This window comes from Pelmatolapia mariae, linkage group LG22 (assembly GCF_036321145.2).
Source record: "Pelmatolapia mariae isolate MD_Pm_ZW linkage group LG22, Pm_UMD_F_2, whole genome shotgun sequence".
Classification (NCBI taxonomy): Eukaryota; Metazoa; Chordata; class Actinopteri; order Cichliformes; family Cichlidae; genus Pelmatolapia; species Pelmatolapia mariae.
In genome coordinates, this window is record NC_086245.2 from 18,378,109 (window position 1) to 18,392,797 (window position 14,689).

The 14,689-nt window shown below is 41.8% G+C and overlaps 2 protein-coding genes across 5 annotated transcripts in view; one reads left to right on the forward strand and one right to left on the reverse strand.

Annotated features, from left to right (window-relative positions):
- spire1a (spire-type actin nucleation factor 1a) overlaps positions 1 to 2,649 on the forward strand; it is a 33,735-nt gene extending 31,086 nt beyond the window's left edge. For all 4 annotated transcript variants that reach the window (XM_065470894.1, XM_065470897.1, XM_065470900.1 and 1 more), the window contains 3 exons: positions 352 to 379; positions 490 to 641; positions 733 to 2,649. In XM_065470894.1, the coding sequence (XP_065326966.1) occupies positions 352 to 379; positions 490 to 641; positions 733 to 994 (442 nt within the window). In that variant the 3' untranslated portion in view covers positions 995 to 2,649. The remainder of the gene's footprint in view (positions 1 to 351; positions 380 to 489; positions 642 to 732) is intronic.
- A 2,568-nt stretch (positions 2,650 to 5,217) lies between these two features.
- Positions 5,218 to 11,010, reverse strand: klhl38a (kelch-like family member 38a). The gene is made up of 4 exons (XM_065469447.1): positions 10,890 to 11,010; positions 7,091 to 8,447; positions 6,884 to 6,989; positions 5,218 to 6,703 (listed from the first exon to the last, which is right to left on the reverse strand). The coding sequence occupies exons 2-4, from the start codon at positions 8,444 to 8,446 to the stop codon at positions 6,414 to 6,416; spliced, it is 1,752 nt and encodes a 583-aa protein (XP_065325519.1). The 5' UTR covers position 8,447; positions 10,890 to 11,010; the 3' UTR covers positions 5,218 to 6,413.
- Positions 11,011 to 14,689: the final 3,679 nt, after the last annotated feature.

Consider the following 14,689-nt stretch of genomic DNA (forward strand, 5'->3'; position numbering starts at 1 on the left):
TATTTCATTAGTTGATAAATCTACTGGATGCATATGATGAGTAGTTTTACATTTTTCATTGTTTTTCTTCAAAGGCGTACGTTATTTAAAGTGCTGTCTGCAGTATAGTTGAGATTTTCAATTGGGGGGAGAGGAGGAATCAGAAGTGAGTGAAAAGAAGTTTAGATCACACAAGTCGAGGCTAAAGAAACCAAACTATCTACTGTAGGAGCTCGTCTCTCTGGCTCTGCTGCATTAGTTTCTGTTTTAAGCTTTAGCTGACAGTTTGACAGGAGTGCAGTACAAAATCAGTGAAGTGGTTTTCAGGAATTTCCAGCTTATCAGTTTTTTTTTCTTTTCTTTTATCTCCAGACCCGTGTGTTCCCAGTGCTCGAAAAAGGTACGAGACTGTCGACTCCTACTTGAAACCTCAGTTTAGTATTTGACACTCATTCATTAAGACCTACATGAGCCTTTTTAGTTCAGTTGTTTTGTATCTCTTTGCCTCAGATGCGGCTGCCGTCTAAGCCCTATTCCACCCTGCCTATCTACTCTCTGGGTCCCAGTGCTGTGGTTAAAGAAGACACAGGCACATCTTCTGCCCCAGCTGAGCCAGAAAAGCCGTTTGGGTCTGCGCACACCCGGCACAGTCTGCGCAGAAGGTGACTTAATAATTGGCGGCATCATCATGTTGTGGCTGCGACTGCTTTCCTGTGTGTGCACAGATATTCACTCACAGTTGTCTCTGTTCAGGTTGTCCAAGCACAGCATCAGCAAAGACGGGCGGTCGCAGGATGAGCTAGAGCTGCCCAAGGAGCTCACTGAGGACTGGGTCACCATGGAGGTCTGTGTGGACTGCAAGAAGTTCATCACGGAGATCATCACCTCCAGCAGGCGCAGCCTGTGCGTGGCCACCAAGCGGGCCCGCCTCAATCGCAGAACCCAGTCGTTCTACATGTCGTCGTCCAGCTCTGTCAACTTCAGGCCTTCGGAGCGAACCATCAATGAGTTGTAGAACATCGGACTGGTCGGTGCACTTTAAGTTAAGCTTTGTCATTCAATTAAAAAAAACAAAACAAAACAAAAAAACAACAACAACAACAAAAGAAAACAACAAAAAACCCAACAAAAAACTCCAAAACAAACAAACAAAAACCCTCCCACAGTGATGTGTATACATAAAGTGGAGTTTTGCAAAGAAGTAAGAAGTGACCATGTGGCCAGTCCATTCCAAGCTAAAGCTAGTAAAGTTTCTGATACTTCATCCTCCTCTCAGATTGGCTGAGAGGAGGGATGCAATGTCGGTCACAGAGGGCAGCTGAGTTTCTGCGTGTGGCTGATGTTATCGAAGATAAAAAGAGCTGCTGATGTCACCATCGTGAACCGGGGTAAGGGTGAGTGGGAGCGAATGACACAGAAAGCTGAAAGATGCAGTGGTATCGTGTAAATAGTTCAAAGGCCCAATCATAGTAAGTTTTCCAGTTCCTGTTTACGTCTAGCACTCAGGAAGAACAAACGATTGTCTTTTGACAGAAATGCACTGTAGATCCCCCCCGTCAGGTCTGCTGGGGTAGATGTCTGCCAGTCCCCTGCCCCTCTGATTCTTCCAGCAACACTTATGCCAAAAGTTACATCTCTTCTTTTTTTTTAAAAGCCAGTTTAAATGTATATTTGCTATGATCTCATGTGGCTGATACAGCACGTTGAGGGGTTAAAAATAGCCTGGTTATTTTTCTGGGTGGGTTTTAGTATTTAATTAAATGTATAATCAATTCTGTGCCTGGTGCCAAAATGTAATTTCTTTCTCTGAATGCCTTTTGTAGTTACGGACCTACTGTGCATAAGGTTTGGTTTCTCACCATTCAGGCTGGCAATAGAAGCACAGACGTGTTGGGTTCGTGAGTGTGTACATGTTGTATATCTTAACTGTTCCAAAATTTGATTTAATATAAATCTGTAACAAAGTATAATTTTACCACATTTTAGGATTTCTGCCTCAAGAGTTTCTTTATTGGAAAAAGTTGTTTATTATTATTACTATTATTATTAATGTTATTATGTTTCTGTCAATATAATAAAGTTTTATTTCTGTTCTTGTATAGTTTATAAACTTCTCAGTGTTATACCCTTCTAAATCACAAATAGCACTTTTACTGGATCAATTTATTGTTTATTTTTGTTCATTTATGTCTTAAATGATTATGATTTATAATGTTTTGTTTTTTTTCACCTCTTGGGGGTTCATAGTGCCATTTTTCCCAGAGTTCCTCATGAATGAGAATGTGTTTGAGCGACTTCTGGCTGCTTCACAGGAAGGACTAATTACTGAATCCACTAGAAACACACCACTGAATTGAATGTAGGCACTTTAAGTATAGGACTGTCATCCTTTACCAATATTTTAGCCTTTTCAAATCACACAGTCTCACACATGTGTTCAAAGTGTGTGTGTTTGGGGGTAAAAAAGTTGTTACAAAATGAACACAAATCCTAACCAGGCTGTTCAACGATGATGCCATGTTCCAATGAAATGGTCTATCTGATAAGTTTTATTTTAGAGATCTGTAAAGGAACGTGTGCATGCTGTACTGTGCTTTTTTTTTTTTTCTTTTCTTTTCTTTTTCTTTTTGTTTATCAAGGAAATTCTAATAAAATCATCATGATTCTTAAGTCTGACTCGGTTGCCCTGTTACAGAATTCAGCCTTATATGCCTGCAGGCTTACAGAGCACTGTGCAAACCTGTGTTAGGCAGCAGAGGGCGATAGAGGCAAAATAAAAATGAAATGTGTTTCCTCTCCATCAGCCTGCAGGTACGAGGACATCAGGTGGTAAAGGATCTGTATTGCAGACGGATCCATAAGTTTTTGGATGTCCTCATGTTATGTTTTGGTTTTTTTGTTTTTTTTTCTTTTACATCTTGCCTGTGGACATCACTGTAGAGGACTTTCAGGTTTAGAAATTATAACCATTTCTATACCATTTGTATCATCATTCATTTTCAGAAGCTTAAAATTAATTGAACAATTGACCGATAACAAATGTTGAACTCACTTTTAATATATTTAACTGAAAAATGAAGTCCAATGAAATGCTGGGGCGCATCAAAGTGATGGCAAAACTTCAGAATTGGCCAAATCAAAAAGGAATGCATTCAATATTAAAAGACCATGTAAGAACACTGAAGTAGATGATGACAGAATTATTTTCATGGTTAAGAAACGCAAATAACATCTGACCGAGTCAAGAACACTCTTGAGGAGCAAACCACTGATTACACTCAAGAACAGGAAGTCCGGATGTGCTAGAAAACATCCTGCACAGTCCTAGAAACAAATTCTTTGGACCAGTGAAACCAAGATGAAGTTGGACAATGGGAAGAGAAACGTATGGAGAAGGAGAGAAACCGATCATGCATACTACACCTGGTCAAGGTAATTTTATGGCATGGGCTACCGCTGCGACCGCCACTGTGTATACATAATATGACTGCTGATTGAAACAGCTGGACGAATTATGAAGTGTACAGAGCTATACTCTCTGCTCAGATTTAGACGAATGCCGCAAAACTAACTGGACAAAGCTTCACAAATTAATAGCAACCCAAAGTAAATGGCAAACCACAACATGTTCTTCAATGGTCAAATCACTCACCGGAGCTCCTCTCAGGAAAGCAGCTTTTTAGCGACTGAATGCAGATAGACAGTGGCTAAAGTAAAGAGGCAGAAGATGTCAAGGCAAGAAATGCAGCACATCTGGTGGAGTTCACGGACTGCAGACTTCAGGGAGTAAAAAATATTTAAAAGAATCCTTATAATTAAAATTATGTTAGTTTAATCTATTAATTCTGAGACTCTGAAAATGGGGAACTGTTACTACAATACATTTGTTAAACCCATTTAACTAAAGCTGAAAGTCTGCACTTCAGTGACTTCAATGATGGATTTTACATGAAGCATGTCAGTCATATATATAAATGTATATAATTCTTCTTGCTGCAGTCACTGTGTGTGTTTATGGAGACAAACAGAATAGGCAATGATATGCTACCCCTTAATGGGTTAGTAACAGATACTGAAAATAACCTGCCCAGGCCACAGCCTCCCTTAAGGGTGACCCTCACACACTGGTTTCTATGGAAAGGTATTGAGCAAACACAGAGTCTGTAAACAATCTGAGAAGGCTGTGTATTTAGCAGCAGCTCAGTGGAAGGTTTCACTGGGCTTTCTTACATTCTGCTCTGCTTGACTGAGCCGAGCACGTGACTGCCGGTGACATAATCAGAAAAGTCACTGCGTTGGTGGATTCAGCATTTTGAGTTTAGACATTAAGCTCATTTTGCAAGCACGAGTTGTTGAATACATTCACACAGGGTTACAGAGAGGCATTTAGAGGGACCAGGCTAACAAGGAGCCATTTAACTCAGAGACAGTGATGAAATTCCCATTTGGTTAGTGCTTGTAGGCAAGTTTCAGCATTTCCACTGACACTAATGGACAAGCATTAAAGCGTAAGAGTGAAATCTGATCCCAAATCTCTTCCCCTAAGGTCGGCTTTGCTGGAGGGCTAGTTTTAAGTAGGCCATATACCTTGCAAACAGTGAGCCTCTCAGGGGGACAGTGGTAACCGGATATGAAGCCTTCATGTGGAGCTTCTCATACCAGACACTCTGCATGAGGAGAATGCGCCCTGAAGGGTCAAGAGGTTGACACTCACATAAAGAAATGCATTCACTACATTCCAGGAACATCCCAATATTTTAATGGGTTTTGCACTGGTGTTTACTGGTGCCACCCTGGGGCGCTCTGTCAGTGCGCCCCAGGGTGGCTGTGGCTACAACGTAGCTTGCCATCACCAGTGTGTGAATGTGTGCGTGAATGGTTGGATGACTGGATGTGTAAAGCGTTTTGGGGTCCTTAGGGACTAGTAAAGCGCTATACAAATACAGGCCATTTTACCATTTAATGATGCACGGAGAGAAAATGTGTCACCTGACAACCAGAACATGTTTCTGCATTAATGGTGTTCCCTCATGCACGAGGGGGTCGTGACTCAGCTAGTCTGCAGGCAAATTACGAACCTGCTCAAAATGAAGACCGATAAGCTGAACAAAGATGCGATTTTGCCACAGCTGATCTGTTTTCATGTGCAGAAAGAATCAATGCAACAAATTAGTAGTTTGACTCTCTCTTTAGTACATAAACACAACATTTATGCATATCGTACAAGTAATACCGCATACAAAAATAAAGAGGAAGTCTCTTAATGTGCAAGTAGCAGCAATGCATTGTTCAGTTGATTCGTGAGAAAGTCTCAAACATTAAGATGCATACCACAAATTATCCAATAATGGAGTTACCAAGGGCTGGAGCAAAACACTGAATGCATGCTCCATGAGGGACAAGAGGGCTGCAGGACACAGAGGGATGTAATAGCAATCAAAGTCTTGACAGGTAAGGATTTCTTTCTGTATGACTATGATTTCCCAAATGAATAAAAAATTAATTCCAGATCAGTTGGTGTGATTATGCCAGATCATCTTTAGGTTGCCCCTGTAGTCTGATGTAGCCTGTAAACACACAAAAAGTATATCTAACAACATTTTTTACTCATGGCCGCTCACAGCAGGCCACAGTGCTGTCTTTATCTAACGACATTTGCATGCACGGTGAAATATGAATGTAAACCACCATTGAAATATTTGCTCACAGATCTTGGACTGATCCAAAACGTCACATCTTTGTATACTGGTTCTGCCATGTTTTAAGCAGACATCTTTAAAACAGAACACGCTTTGTTGGGTTTTAACTGAAAATCAAGCCCCCAAGACTGGAATAAAGTTGTCACAGGTGAGAAAAAAAAAGTTCTTCTTTGCAAAACGTCACCAAACATCAGAGCAAGTACAACTTTGCAGTAGCCCTTATTCTCATTAATCAGTGTCCTCTGATACACATCTGGGTCAAGAAGGAATGTATTATTTTTTTACCTATAAAGTGCAAATTATTAACCAGTTTCAGTTTTGTCAAGAGTTAAGTGCAGCTGCCCTGCAGAGTGACAGGCTGTGTTCAAATATCTTGGAAAATACAGTATTAACACATTTAGTTTGCTTTATATAAGTGTATCCATCTGCGGAAACAGCTTTTAAAGAGCTGTTTGGATTACATACGTGTCCGAGTAGCTGCCTCTCATCATTTCTGGGGTTCTCGGTTCACTTCCACCCCAGATGCTTAGAAATGACACCTCTGCATGCCAGCTGAGCTCTTCTTCTCTGATGCAGATGAAAGTCAGCCCGGCCTTAAATGCCACTTTACTGAGCTGCGTGGAAGAATGGTGTCACTCTGACATGGTTTCCCATTTCTGTTAGAAGCCAATAAATAATGGCAAAGGGCAGGTGGAGATTACAATAAAAAGGAGCCAGCGGTGATTAGATGGTGGGTCATGGTGGGTTGGGTCTGTTGGAAACGCAGACTAGCGGGAGAGAGCCGTGGTCGAACAGCTTGTACGGCAGAGAACCTTTAGAGGTCCAAACGTCTGTTTTTGGGTCGTAGCACTCGAAGCAGTCCGAGTCCTCGATGACGTCGTGGCCATTCAGGATGCGTCCACCGGTGACGTAGATCTTGCCGTTGATCACTGTAGCACTGTGATGCATTCGTCGCTCCTTCAGGTTCTCACATTTGAAGAATTTGTTGGCTTTGGTGTCGTAGGCAATCATTCGCGTGGTGTACCCTGGAGATTAGATGTAAAATACATATAGTCAACAAATCCCAAAGTCGACCAATCAGGTCGAAATCTGAGTCAAACTATATTATAGGCCATATTTTATATATAGGCCATATTTTAGCGTAAAACAGCTGCTGAGAACAACGTTTTTTTCTCAGTTTTTTAAAAGTAAAAATGGGTCCTTACCTCCTATGATATAGATCTTGTCGTCTATGACGGCAGCAGGAGCACAAACATTTTTCACAGTCCTTGTCTCTAATTTGGACCACAGATTGCGAGCGATGTGATACACCTGTGTCACAGCACAAACAGCATCAATCAGCCTTTTTGGATTTCCTGAGCATCACAGGCTGTTCTTCACTGAATGCTAACTTTGACTGCAGCCTTCCTTACCTGAATCAGCCTGACTGGGTTCTGCATGGCGTCCTCCCCTCCAAAAACATAGATCTTCTGATCACTGGCTGCAACAGCTGGATGAAGCACGGCTGTGGGCATGGGTGCCATGGCCTCCCACTGGTTAAACATACTGTTATACCTCTCTACTGACTGAGAGATGCGCTTATCTACACCGATGCCTCCTAACACAAAAATAAAGTGCAGGTATGAGACGCTTTGGTGGGCATATCGTGGCTCCAGCATGGGCTCGGCAGTCCTCCACTGGTTGGTTTTGAGGGAGAGTGTGTAAACTGTAGCGCTGACCGAGCTGTCGCCTGATGCCATGCAGAGGCTGAGCCCACCGAGGACATAGAGGATACTGTGAATGCACACATACGCAGCTTTGTAGAGGCGCAAGGGGAGCTTGGCCAACCACTGCCAACGCTGAGTCCTTTCGTCATAGAGTAACGCTTCCCTTGAAGTCTGTTCGTTGTTTTTGCGTCCTCCAACTACCACCAGCGTTTCTCTGCAGGTATAACGTCTCGGTGTGGTCCACAGAGGCTTCAGCTCACGGCTGCACTTGGCGCTGACTGTAAGCATAAGGCGACGGACTGACTCGATTATCTCAGTGCAAAGGCTGGAGCTCTGCACCAGTGGATCATTGGCAATGAACTGGAAGAGGTAAGTTGGGTGGATGTAGCGCAGACGGACTTTCTTGAAGAGATCGTGGATTGCGCCCCTCCGTGAGAACGGGTCATGGTGGATCCACGCCAGCAGGGTCTCAAACACTTGTTCCTCCTCAGCACAAAGTCGGTCGTCTTCTAGGTAACACATGAGCTCCGGGAGAGACAACTCACAGAAATCTTCTGTAGCGGCCACGTCAGAGAAGGACCTCACAGCCATCTCCTTGGCCCTCTCCTTCAAACTCTCACAGTGAAGTATCTCAGACAGTCGGATCATGCTCAGGCAGTTTTCCGGGCTCAACTGCTCCTGGAGGAACACAGAGCAGGCTTCAAAGAGGCTTCCATAATGAAGCATGGAAGCTGCCTGCATGAGTGGGAGCACAATGTCCATGGTGATGGTGATGCAGCCCGTATAAACATAGTCCACAATGCCAATGAGCACATTTGAAGAGATTCCCTTCAAATTCACGCGGGCCTGGCTGCTCTCCAGAAAGTTACTGCAGAACATGGCGCGGAAGTACGGGCTGCTGGACACCAGGACGTTCCTGTGGCAGGGGATCTCCTGATGTTCAGTGCAGAGCAGGACGTCTGTCAGGATGCGCTCCTGCCGGAGGACGTTGAGCTTTGCGAGCAGGTGAGAGGGAAGTTCGGCATCTTTGAAAGAGAAAACATCTTGTGGTCTGGTGGCCATTCTGCACAAGGGATGACAAAGCAGAAATCATTTTGTGACTGATGTCGTATTTTTGTTTTCCAGTGGGAGAAAGTGGATGACCGACTATGCTGATGATGTGTGATGTGATGATCTAAATAAATATTAGTGACGACCACATTTTTTTTTATTTGCTTGCATCTTACTGTCTGTGTACCATCCTCCTCTGTCACACTAGCCATGTCCTTCTAGCCATGGATGTCCTACATCCATCAAACATTTTTGTTTTTCCTCTTTTCCTCATGTATTCCTAATATATCCAATGTCCCTCCTCTGCACATGTCCAAACCATCTCAGCCTTGCACCTCTAGCTTTGTCTCTAAACTGCTCTACCTGAGCTGTCCCTCTGATTTCTGGTCAGTCCCAGTGAAAATATTGAGCCCAGCCTCCTGTCTTTTTGTTTGTGCCGCCATTTCCACACTAAACATCACAGCAGGTCTCACTACCATCTTGTAAACCTTCACTTCACTCTTCTGTCACAAATCACACCTGACGCTCGTCTCCACCCACTCCACCCTGCCTTCACTCTCTTCTTCACCTCTCTTGAGCACTGTCTGTTGCTTTGGATGGCTGACCCCGGGTTTTTAAACTCATCCACATTCATGACCTTTTACACAGCTTCACTGTTACATCCGTCTCCCTCTCATTCACACGTGTTGTGTTTTGCTCCTCTTGACTTTCATTCCTCTTCTCTCCAGTGCATACCTCCACTTCTCCAGGCTCTCTTCCACCTGCTCCCTCCTCTCACTACACATCACAATGTCATCTGTAAACATCATAGCTCATGAACTGACCTCATCTGTCAACCTGTCCAACACCACTGCAAGCAAGAAGGGACACAAAACCAATCCCTGATCCCACCCCCACCTTGAAACCATCATTCACTCCTACCATACACGCCACCGGTGACCTCATACATGTCCTGCACCACCCTCACATACTTCTCTGCTGCTCCTTTCATATGCTTTCTCTAGATCCACAAAGACGCAGTGCAACTCCTTCCGACCTCTACACCTCTCCATCAACACTCTCAAACCCTGCTTCACATCTGTAGAGCTCTTTCTCAGCATGAAGCCATACTGCTGCTCACTGATCCTCACCTCTCTTCTTATCCTAACTCCAACAAGTCTTTCCTCTATCTTCATAGTCCGTCTCATCAACTTCATCCCACTGTAACCCTTGTTCTTGAAAATCAGTACCAGTACACTTCTTCTCCATTGCTCAGTCATCCTCTCACTCTCCAGCACTGTGATAGCTGCCCTCATTTCCTCCTTTCTAATCCTCTGTCCTTCCTGATTTACTAACCGTTCTCCATCCATCCTCCTCTCTAATTTTCTTTATTCATGAGCTCCACAAAGTGCACCAATTAGATTCACAAGTGTGATTTTAATAAATTTGTATTTGCAACAACTTAATCATGCATGCTTGGAAAACCGTGTGATCTGGTTCATAACAAAGCCTTTCACTTATTCATCTCCTCTCAAACTCTTAAACCTCCCACGTAGCAGCTGTCTTTAATGTGAATGACTGACTCACAGATTTCTGTTCCAAATCCTGTCTAAATGATCTCACAGGATTCGTGTGCCATTAGGGCTTATTTCAGTAATCAAGCTGCCCATCATCACTAACATAAACAGAATTGTATCAGCGGACCATCTGTGTTTGTCTCTGCAACCCATCTCTCTCTGGACTGGCCTCACAGTCTCTCTTGTTATTTTTTCTATATGTCATGTTTTCTCTCTTAGTCCCAGTGCGTCTCTCTCTGGCTGGAGGGTTTGCGGTGATCCTATTGTTTAAAGAGCATGAATTTCATTGGGCTATTAGCAACATTAAGTCTTCAAATCATCTCCGTGCCAGCTACCGATTTACTCCCACTTACATGGTCCAGCCTGTCTGATATATTTAGACCACTAATCATTATTGTATATTATTAAATGCCAATAGCTGTAAGTGGCATTTCACAACTGGGAGTTTTAACTCAGACTTCAAACAAGAGCTGCTGGTGGAGCTGCAGAACCTCTCATGATAAACTGCATCTGAATTTAAAAATAATCCATCTGCACCTTAATCACTTAGTCAACAGTGGTGATGGTGATGAATTAATCATGTACGCAGCTTAAATTATTACACTTTTAACAGACAGTTTATACCATGGCATTATATTTTTGAGAAACATTTCCAGTCTAAATAAAGAAATTTAATAAAATGCAATGACTCACTCCTTTAAACGCCCAATAAACAAGAGGAAACATTTTAACCAGAAAATATAGATTCTTAACTAAGAGTTATGCTAATACAAAAGAAATTTCACATTTGAAGATTTAATAATAAAACTGGAGTTAAACTGAGGAGTTTGAGACAAACATCTGTGTGAACGAGATGATTCCAGTTCATCAGCAGTATCTGTGATTAGCTCAGCCCTTACCTCCTGTCCTCGGAGGACCAATATTATCCAAAGTCGTCAGTCTTGACAGAAAAAAGGGATTAATTCCAAATGAAAGACAGTTTAAGCATGACCCAGAGAGAAAATGGGTAGTGACTCAGGGAAGGGTTTCCAGTTAGGCGCTGTGGAGATTGCCATGAGGCCACTGTGTACATTCCTACAGCTAAGAATAGTATCCTGGGCCACTGTGACTCCAGCCGGGCCTCTCATGTGACACAGCGATGTTTGGTACCCAGCTGCCAGCTTAACAACTCAGCCAGGGTCCAGTGGAGGGAGTGTTTACAATAGCCGCAGGGAGGGGAACCATCACAGGGTCCTGACTCAGCCATTGTTCCCACCCAGGCTGGTCTTTCATCAAAGTGTCCCCGAGCTGCTAACCCTTGTCCATCTTCTAGTGCCGTCCAAGTTCATCCCTCCTCCTCCTCCTCTTCCCCCTTCCTCATGTGTGTAACCCAGGATGTAGTCAAATATAGAACGGTGCTGATGGGCCACTTTGATCAGGAGAAACAGCTGTAAGAACTGGGCTCAGTTTTCAAGGTGTGGTGGTGTTTCTGTTTGTGTCCATGAACGTGCACAACTGGACGTGACCACTGTTGCTATTAATCACCCGTTTGACAGTTAACTCGTTGCACTGTGTGTGTCAAATCATCAAGAAGTATTTGCCATACCTTTAAGAGTTGAGCAACCAAACGTGGCACACAGGTACATTTTAGGCCCATGGAGGTCCACATTTATATCAGATATCATGATGTCATCATGTTGCCAAGCAACCACTTAGCTTGGCAACATGATGGCTAAAATGACCCATTACTGGCATTTATGCACCTGTAACACCTTATAAAAGTGTCATATAATTTTTATTTTGCATCAGTAACATCTAATTTCTATCCAAAAAAGTTGAATTATGTGTAATGATGTCATTATGTTGCCTGACAACCACATAGCAACTGGCCAAAATGACCTATTATTAGCAGTTATGCATCTCTAAGAGCTTATAAAAGTGTCATATAATTTTTATTTCGCATCAGTAACATCTAATTTCTATTCGCAAAAGTTTAATTATGTATAAAATGATGCATAAAAAATGCAGGCTACCTGTTTTGTAGCATTTGTGCACCTGTAGCACCTTATGAAACCATTCTTTTTTCTTTCATGACAGTACATCACTTACATCCACAAAAGCTAAACTACATGCCTGGCAATCACCTAGCAACGGGCTACAGTCACTCATTTTTAGTACATAAACATCTGCCAGCCTGTTTTTTTTTTTTAAAAAACTTCTCTCTTTGTGATTAAGTATATCACTTTAAAAACAACACAAACAGACCAAAACCTACTAGCATGAGCATGTACTAGTTTCAAAAATACATGCAAATTTAAAAGGACAGAATACATTACAGAGAAATGTTTTGTTGATAGCGATCGGTGACTCTCAAAGTTGAGGCCTGGACCCCAGTGCATTAGCAGGAGGAGAGTTAACTGTGAGGCTCATAAAATTACAAGCAGTTTATTAGTTAATTACTTTTTGTGACTCCCCTGTGTGTACTCAGAGTGTGAATGAGTCTTACAATAATAAGTACTGTCTCTAGAGGAATTACATGATCAGTATATAAAGAATAGCTGTTGTAAGAAATTAAAAAAATTGATTATTAGACATTATTTTATTAATAAAACAAGCTGCTGCTGCTGTGAGAAGACATCATGTCAGATGGTTTGAAATGTAAATTAAGTTGACAGTTTGTTTCCTTTCCTTTTTATTATTTACATTAAACACACGCAGAGGAGAAAAGCTCAGGGTTACAGAAGGTCTGATTGCTGTTCACAGAGTAAAAATGTCCTCTGCAGCTCACAGTAGTAATCAGGTTTGGTATTTATTTTAAGGTGAGTCATTGTTTGCTGTTGCATGGCTACAGCAGATCATACTTAGGCTTCCCCTTGCTGTTAAATCCCACTTTAACCCCTGCACATTAAAGCCTTGAGACTATGGAGAACTTTAACAGTATATTTTTAAAAATGTATATTTAATTCAAAAAAAGAAACACTATTCTTCCACCTCTATGCTTCTAGTTTAGAGACAATGTTTGTTTTCACAGCTTTTATATCACACTGTAGCCTTAGTTGAGGTGTTTCACAAGTAGACAACGTTTTATTTTAAGAGATCACACGCCAAAGAAGGCTGGGGAACACTGTTACAGAAATAGGGTGCAAAGATTTCCTTTCCTTCAGAGATCAGTTGTGATATTTTTTCAAATCAGTCTTGTGTGACTTTAAAGAGACATTTAAACCTTCTTTTCCTTATATTATCTGTGAGCTATAATGTCATGAGGATTCTCAATCTGCAGCCCCTTTCTGCACTCCATGGAGTTATGCCGGTTGTCTGCCAGGCAGATGAATTACTGTCATGTTTGCTTAGCGGCATATGACAGGGAACTGAAGTTACATGCAGGCAGATTGAATGACATAGCTGCAAGAAAGTGAGCTGTCAGCAAGCCAGATATCATGACCCAAGAGCAGAAGCCACTTTGGTGTTGCAATGAAATCTTACACTGAGTCACCAGTCACTAAATGATAGTTTCATGCTTACACGTCGGATTCCTGTAAGAACAAAACTGCAAATCAAACAAAAAACAACTCGTAAAAACTCCAGGTCAAGGTGCAGGGACAGATTTTTTTATATTTTCTATTTTTAGCTAATCATACCAGCTTCAAACCTGAAATTTGCTTTTGTTTCCACTGCTGAATAATGATCACATTAACCACTCACTGAAGTATTGAAATATACTGTATATATTTTCTGACCAGAATAAAGATATGATAACAGACCTACTGGGACAGAAGGTATATTATCACACTAAAGGCTTTTTTATGGTGTGAAAATGAGAGAAAGACAGATTGGGGGACCTAAAAAATGAATGAATTTCTTTTTCCAAAAATTCGCTCAGGTGATAGAAGTGTTTTAACAGATCATTTTGGCTTTGCACTTTTATGTCTGACAGGGAAACGATGGCAGCATTTCCAGCTACTTAAGCTAATTATAATGCCCTGTGCTAAAGATGACTGTGTAGTTAAACCCACATCAATCCAGAGTTGTGCAGATGCAAACCTGACAATCATGTAGAACAAGAGATTAGAGGCGATAATTTATGTTTTTAACCAAATTTATCTGCAAGTATTGCACTGTGTTTTATTGTATTGTCTTTCTGTGAAGCTAGAGTTGGTCATAAGTGGGACAATGATACTATGACAACATTTTGCCCACAGTTTGTGAATCTGAATGTTAGATACACAGGGGAGACTTGTAGAAAAAAGTGTTATGAGTACTGAAATTGGTTAGAAATAATATAAACGTACATGTACCAGACCATTTATCAACACCAATAGCATCATTATATGCTACATCAAAATATCTGTGTTTGTGTGTATTATCATAATTTTTATATTTCAGTAATGTCTCAGTTAAATAATAACCTCTTTTGACCACCCCCCAGCTAACAAAGTGGAAGCAATAATAAGATACTGCTGTATCAATATTTTGCCCCACACTAAATGCAAATACTCACAGTGTGAGTGTGAAAAATATGCTCATAGCCTACAGACATATATAATATTTACTCCAGTTTGAGCAGGATTCCAAAAACTTGCAGAGCCCTGCAGGTTTAGACTATTCCTTAGACTTTTCCCTCAAACAAAAGGATATCTTTTCTGCATCATCAGTGATACGGACAGGCTCTGGGGGATGGAGGCCCATCCAAAAATGTCACCGTGCCCCTCAGCTGATTTTT

Coding starts and splice junctions, on each gene's coding strand:
- klhl38a (XM_065469447.1), bottom strand. CDS start 8,446: ATGGCCACCAGACCACAAGATGTTTTCTCTTTCAAAGATGCCGAACTT. Junction 6,990..7,090: donor ACCCAGTCAGGCTGATTCAG/GTAAGGAAGGCT, acceptor GCTGTGACACAG/GTGTATCACATCGCTCGCAA. Junction 6,704..6,883: donor CAAGATCTATATCATAGGAG/GTAAGGACCCAT, acceptor TCTAATCTCCAG/GGTACACCACGCGAATGATT.